The sequence below is a fragment of the Heloderma suspectum genome, chromosome 3, assembly GCF_057233095.1.
Source record: "Heloderma suspectum isolate Gila_16-S chromosome 3, 16-S_ref, whole genome shotgun sequence".
NCBI classification, from domain to species: Eukaryota; Metazoa; Chordata; class Lepidosauria; order Squamata; family Helodermatidae; genus Heloderma; species Heloderma suspectum.
Window position 1 is genome coordinate 182,395,186 of NC_139460.1, and position 6,042 is coordinate 182,401,227.

The 6,042-nt window shown below is 41.5% G+C and overlaps 1 protein-coding gene across 1 annotated transcript in view; it reads left to right on the plus strand.

Annotated features, from left to right (window-relative positions):
• The window catches only part of LOC146350504 (uncharacterized), a 46,991-nt gene extending 43,142 nt beyond the window's left edge, over window positions 1-3,849 (plus strand). The window contains exon 8 of the mRNA XM_084845135.1: window positions 3,408-3,849. Within this exon, the coding sequence (XP_084701261.1) occupies window positions 3,408-3,504 (97 nt within the window). The 3' untranslated portion in view covers window positions 3,505-3,849. The remainder of the gene's footprint in view (window positions 1-3,407) is intronic.
• Window positions 3,850-6,042: the final 2,193 nt, after the last annotated feature.

The following is a 6,042-nucleotide window of genomic DNA, read 5'->3' on the forward strand; positions in this document are numbered from 1 at the left end:
TCAGCTATCTGCATCCTTCGAGGGCCAATTAACACATGATGTATTTCACATGTACAAATATTCCACTTATTAACAACATGATGTATTTTTTAAATGTGTTCAGCATGTTCAGGCCCACCCTGAAGGGATTTCCTAATTGGCTAAAGCTTCCTGCAACATATACCTATGAGGAGAAATTCCTGTTTCCCATTCATAATGTGTGAAGCAACCTCCAGTGCTGGGGTAGAGCTGCCCCAATCAGCAGAGACTGGCATGCTGAATAGAGCTGCTGGCATTGAGCCTTGGGCAATGTTGTGATGATCTGGTTTTCCTAAACTTAGAGCTGCTGTGGTATAGTTGGCTATAATTAGGTTATGATCAGGGGTAGGGGAACCCCTGGATTCAAATCCCTACTCAGCCATAAAGGACATTGGGGGAATTTGGGCCAGTCAACGTCTCCCAGTCTAGCCCATCTCAAAGGGTGGCTATGAACAAAAAAGTGATGATGATGATAATGGTGGGGGGAGTCCTTGAGGAAAGATGGAATAAAAATTAGTAAGGGGCAACCTTGTCTCAAAATACATTTTTTTCCTTCAAGCTTTCCTTTAGAATATTTGAAGAACTATAGGTTCTTTTTTAGTGTTCTTGGGGAAAGAAAACAAAACCTTGGGGAAAGAAAACAAAAATTATAAATGCAATAAATAAATAAACTTACGGAGTTAAGCATACCTCCTTCACTGCCAGTTTCCCACCCTCACGAGTGGGCAACTCCATCCCTCACCTCACCATTGGCTATTCTGCCTAGGGCTGATGGGAGATGTACAGTGGCAAGGAAAAGTTTGTGAACCCCTTAAGATTGTCACATATTTCCAACCTAAAATGCTACTAGATCTTAATCTAATCCCATAATCCTAAAGAATAGATAACCCAATTAAACAAAGGACACACAAACATCATGCTTTTTCAGCATTTATTTCTCCACAACTGATTCAGCATTCAATATCCATGTGTGAAAAAGTATGTGAACCTTTAGATTCAGTACCTGGTGGCACCTCCTTGAGCAGCAATGACTTCAAGTAAGTGTCTCCTGTAACTGTTGGTCAGTCTCTCACATTGGTTTTGAGGAATTGGGCCCATTTCTCTTTACAGAACTGCTTCAACTCAGTGACATTTGAGGGCTTCCTTGCATGAATAACTTGCTTCAGGTCCTGCCACAACATTTCGATGGGGTTTAGATCTGGACTTTGAGTAGACCATTCTAAAACATGGAATTTCTTCTTCCACAGCCATTCTTTTGTAGATCTGCTTGTATGTTTAGGATCATTGTCTTGTTGCATGACCCACTTTCAGTTCAGCTTCAGCTCACAGATGGATGGTCTGACGTTCTCCTCTGGAATCTTCTGATGCACTGCAGAATTTATGGTTGTGTCAGTGATGGCAAGCTGTCAGGTCCTGAGGCAACAAAGGAAGCCCAAACCATCACATTCCCACCACCATGCTTGACGGTTGGGATGAAGTTCTTCTGTTTGAAATCAGTGTTTGTTTTTCACCAAACAATGTTCAATGTTTCTCATTGAGGCCAAAAAGGTCTACCTTTGACTTGTCTATCGAGAGAACACTGTTCCAGAAGTCTTGTGGATCATCTATGTGATCTTAGCAAATTTCAGACAGGCAGCAATGTTCTTTTTAGAGAGCAGTGGTTTCCTCCTGGCCATCCTGCCATGAACACTCACATTAGCCTGCAGATCCTTGGATGTTACTCTGTGATTGTTTTTTACTTCCTGGATGATGTGCCAGTTTGTTCTTGGAGAGATTTTGGTAGGATGACTGCTCCTGGGTAGAGTGACTGTGGTCTTGAACCTTCTCCATTTGTAGACTGCCTGTCAGTGGATTGGTGGAGCCCCAAATCCTTAGAAGTGGTTTTGTAACCCTTTCTAGACTGAGCAGCAGCAATAATGGCTTTTCTGAGGTCCTCAGAGAGATGTCTTTTGATCGTGGCATGATGTGTTTCCACACACCCGTATGGTGAAGACCAAACTCACAAAGTTTCTGATCCTTTTATAGGGTAGGGCCTCCCAAATTAACCTCTGAAGATCTACCTAATTACTTTAATACCTGATTCTAATTATTCCCTTTAATTGAGCTGATGCAACAGGGGTTCACTTACTTTTGCACATACCCTGACTCTTAAATACTCATTGTTGCTTAACTTATACATAATTTTATTTCACAATTGGTTAATATAAACCCTGTTGGATATTTAGAAAAGGACTGGTTTTGATTCACAAAGGCTATCATGGTAGAACTATGGAATTTCCATAATTATCATTAAGGTTTACAAACATTTTCTCACCACTATAGGCCAAAACATCTGGAGGGCCACAAGTTGGCTATCCCTGCACTATGCCCTTCCAAATGAATCAGGAGCTATAAATTCAGTGCTCCCTGGTAGAAAATAGTGGTCAGTATCTAATTTAACACTACTGCTAATGTAAACAAAGGGCTTCATTACACAGAGCTTTTATCCTGTGATTGAGATTGCTCCTTCACGAAAGTTTGCGGGCTCTTTACATGACACCATGACCCTCCTGCACTAAATGCCCTTTGTTCCATTTTTAAATAGATTGCAGATAATGAGCTATCAAATTACCCTGTTGTTTTCCACTTCAGTTTCCTCCGTGAAAAGAGTTAAAGCGGCAAGAAGAGGAGCGAGATCAATGAAAGATAATGGAAGACTCAAGTACAGGGGGCAGGGGAGGAAGCGCATGTAAAGGGAGTCAGTGGTGATCCTGCATTTAAAATGGAAGCAGAAAGACCCGTTTTAAATGCAGGCTTTTAGGCTGGTGTAGAAATGCCCAGTGTTACAATAGCATAAACAACCTTTAGTGCAATGCCACTTAGCATTTGTGTGTGTACTGGGTTTTCCGGATAAACCCATTGTACCAGCAAATGCTAAGTGGTGGTGTGCTAGAGATCACTTATGCTAGCACAGCATAATTTATGTTAGTAGTTGTGTCCAATTGGATATTGCCCAGTGCCCCTTAGCATCATTTTCAGTTAAAGGCCAAAAAGGCTTCTCCTGTCTGTAGAAAGCCCTCCTCCTCCACAAAGGCATGCTTTTTGTTTGTAAAGTGGTGGTGGGGATAGGCAGGGAGAAACATTAATGTATATTTGTTTTCCCCCCATGTCTGTTTGTTTGTTCCCGAATGAAGCAAAGGTTCAGGCAATGGGTTGTTTTGCTCTTTATTGCTGTACCTTTTAGAAAGCTGCTACAAATGTTTTGAGAGTATCCCGTTTTGGAATTTTACTCTAGTGTATGAATGGAAAATAGCTGTCTGTTTTGTAATCACATTCAGCAACATGCAGAAAATGACAGCCATATTTTCATTGCCATAAATATTAATTGCAACTTTTACTCATTTGTTCAGGCCCGATACTGTGATTTTGGATTTGAAGAAAGTAGAGAGGAACTCCATGATTGCTATGAGGCAAGGCTCAAGGAATGAAAGTGACTGGCCTTTCTGATTGGGAGATAAGGTATGGGAACCACCTGAGGGTGGCTAAGCAAATTTCCCCCCACCATGGAGCAGTGATGATGTAACTCAGCCGTTCTGGACATTCTTTATGTCCAAAGTGGAGGAAGAGAGCTAAGGCTAGCAGATCAAGCAAGGGTCCCTGCTAGAGTTCAAAGGGAAACTGCTGAAGGCCTGATTTTTCAAGGGACTCTGGACAGACAGATGGAACAAGGAGTTGGATAAGTCATGGAAACCAGTCAAAATGGTTCTGTCCAGTGAAGGAAGGAGAAGTCAGTGTGGAAAAGCAAAGGAAGGAAGTAGTTCCTTCCAAGACCACCTCAGCCACACTCACAATGTAAGACATGTTATTATTTAGTTTCATCTGTGAAGAATAGTAATAATCATAGGATCAGAATTTAGCTACCAGGCTGTTAGTCAGCATTAGGGATGGGTGAACTCACCAGAGCCCAGATTGTGTGCCACTCGCCGGACCCCTGCTGAGCTGGGCAAGTGGGGGGATTCCAGGGGGCCGAGCCAGCAATTTCTTTCCAGGCTTTGAGCCCCAGCCAGACACCCATGACATCCCTAGTCAGCATTTTTGGAGCAAAGTTCTCTGGGACCAGAATAAATTCTTAAAATGTTTGACCTCTGGAGAGGGCTTAGCCTAACAAGTGCCAGAGTGGCTTGTGTGTGTGTTTATCCTGTAACAAATTGGTCCGCTGCCACATGCAGCAATAAAGCATCCTGATGAGCCACCATGTCCGTTCTCACTGCCTCAGAAAGTATGCTTGGTGAGGATGCGGCATCATTTCAGAAGCATTGTAGGTAAAAGCCTCCTCCTACCATTAGAAAAATGGCAGTCCCCGTTTCATAGGACAGCTGTTTATTTATTACCCACAATACCTCTGATATAATGCTGTGACCTGATGAAGCTTCATTTTATTGGCATAGGGAGGTAACATGGCATCCTGAAGGGATGCTGATTTAGAGCTTTATCACTACATGCTGTGGCAATCCTATTTGTTATAAAAAGAATGTACTCTCAAGCATTCTTGTGTTAAGGTAAACCCCTCCAGTGAGCAAAGATGTTAAGAATTTCTCTTGGGCCCCTTGGAGGTGAGATTACCTGACTGAGCCAACCAAATAAAATACTACCAAGACCAAGGTTGGGTGCCATGTCCAAATATTACAAAATATTACCATGCCATGAAATTGAAGGAATGAAGATGGACCCTAAAAGATAACTTTAACCCATGGTTTATGAAAGAACAAAATTGTTGTAAGCTATCACTTTCTCAATTACCTTGGTGCATAAAATACTTCATTAAATTAAGAACAAAATAATGAAATATAAAAAATCCAGTGATATCACCAGTGATGCTTTCATGGGATAAACTGGGGGAAAAACTGAGCGCAGCTATATCCCCTTTTAATCACCTTACAATTTTGTGAGTAAAACATGGAATTACAACTTATTAGGGTATGTTAAAGTTTGGGCAATGTATCAGAATGGATGACTAATAAAAAAAGAGAATGGAACCAGAGCAACCTCATTGGTTCCAATTTATTTATTTATTTATTTTATTTACATATTTATATCTTACATTTTAAGGAGAGCCTTCACAGAGTGCTTATAATGTCCCACAATGCAAATGTGCAAATCTTTGCATAATACAAACATACAAGTTTTTTGGAAACAATTTAAAGAGCAGTCCTATGGCCCCTAGACCCTGGGGCGGGGGGCATAAGATTGTTCAGTTTCCTGACAGGGCTCTGACCTCGGAGACAGGAAACTGTGCTCCCCATCCCCTCCCCCTTGTAGCCGGTGTAGAGAGAACCACGCCGGCTAACTCTCCGTGCTCAGAAAATGGAGTGTGGAGATAGGGAAAAGGGGGTGGTCTCAGGGGCGGGGAGGGGAGGAGACCAGGGCAGCTGTGGTACGTGGTTTCCTATGATGTCCATCCCCCTTCCCTCCCTCTCCGAGGCGCCACTGCTAGACAGGCGAGATTGCCCATCTAGCAGAAATGTGGGGCAGCTGGAATGCAGAGGCAAAGACTGCATCCACTGTCCTCTAACCCTGCATTGGATACTCAGCAGCCTCCCAAGTTCGGAGGCTGCTGACTATCCACATAGGATTGCGCCCTGAAAGAGATATAAATAAAGAGATATCAATAGAGTAACTAGATATGACTTCATTTTAGATCCAAAAACAATAGTATTGGAACTATTTCATTCACAGGTTCCAAAACTTAATCAGCCAATGATATTGACCCTATTAACAGCAAAATTTATTATTGTAAAGAATTTGAAAAAATGCAAATGCTTTAGATCACATGTAAAGAGTGGATGAATAAAGTAGCACAACTATTAAAAATAACTGAGATTGAGACGTGGAAAATGTGATCCTAAATTTGTTAATTAATGGAATTCTATTAATTGAGTATTGGAAATCTAATTATGATGTGGAGATTAATATTTATTTGTGTTTTATTATTTCCTCATTATTAACCAGTTTTATTGGGGGCTGTGTTCATGAAAATGTATTTAT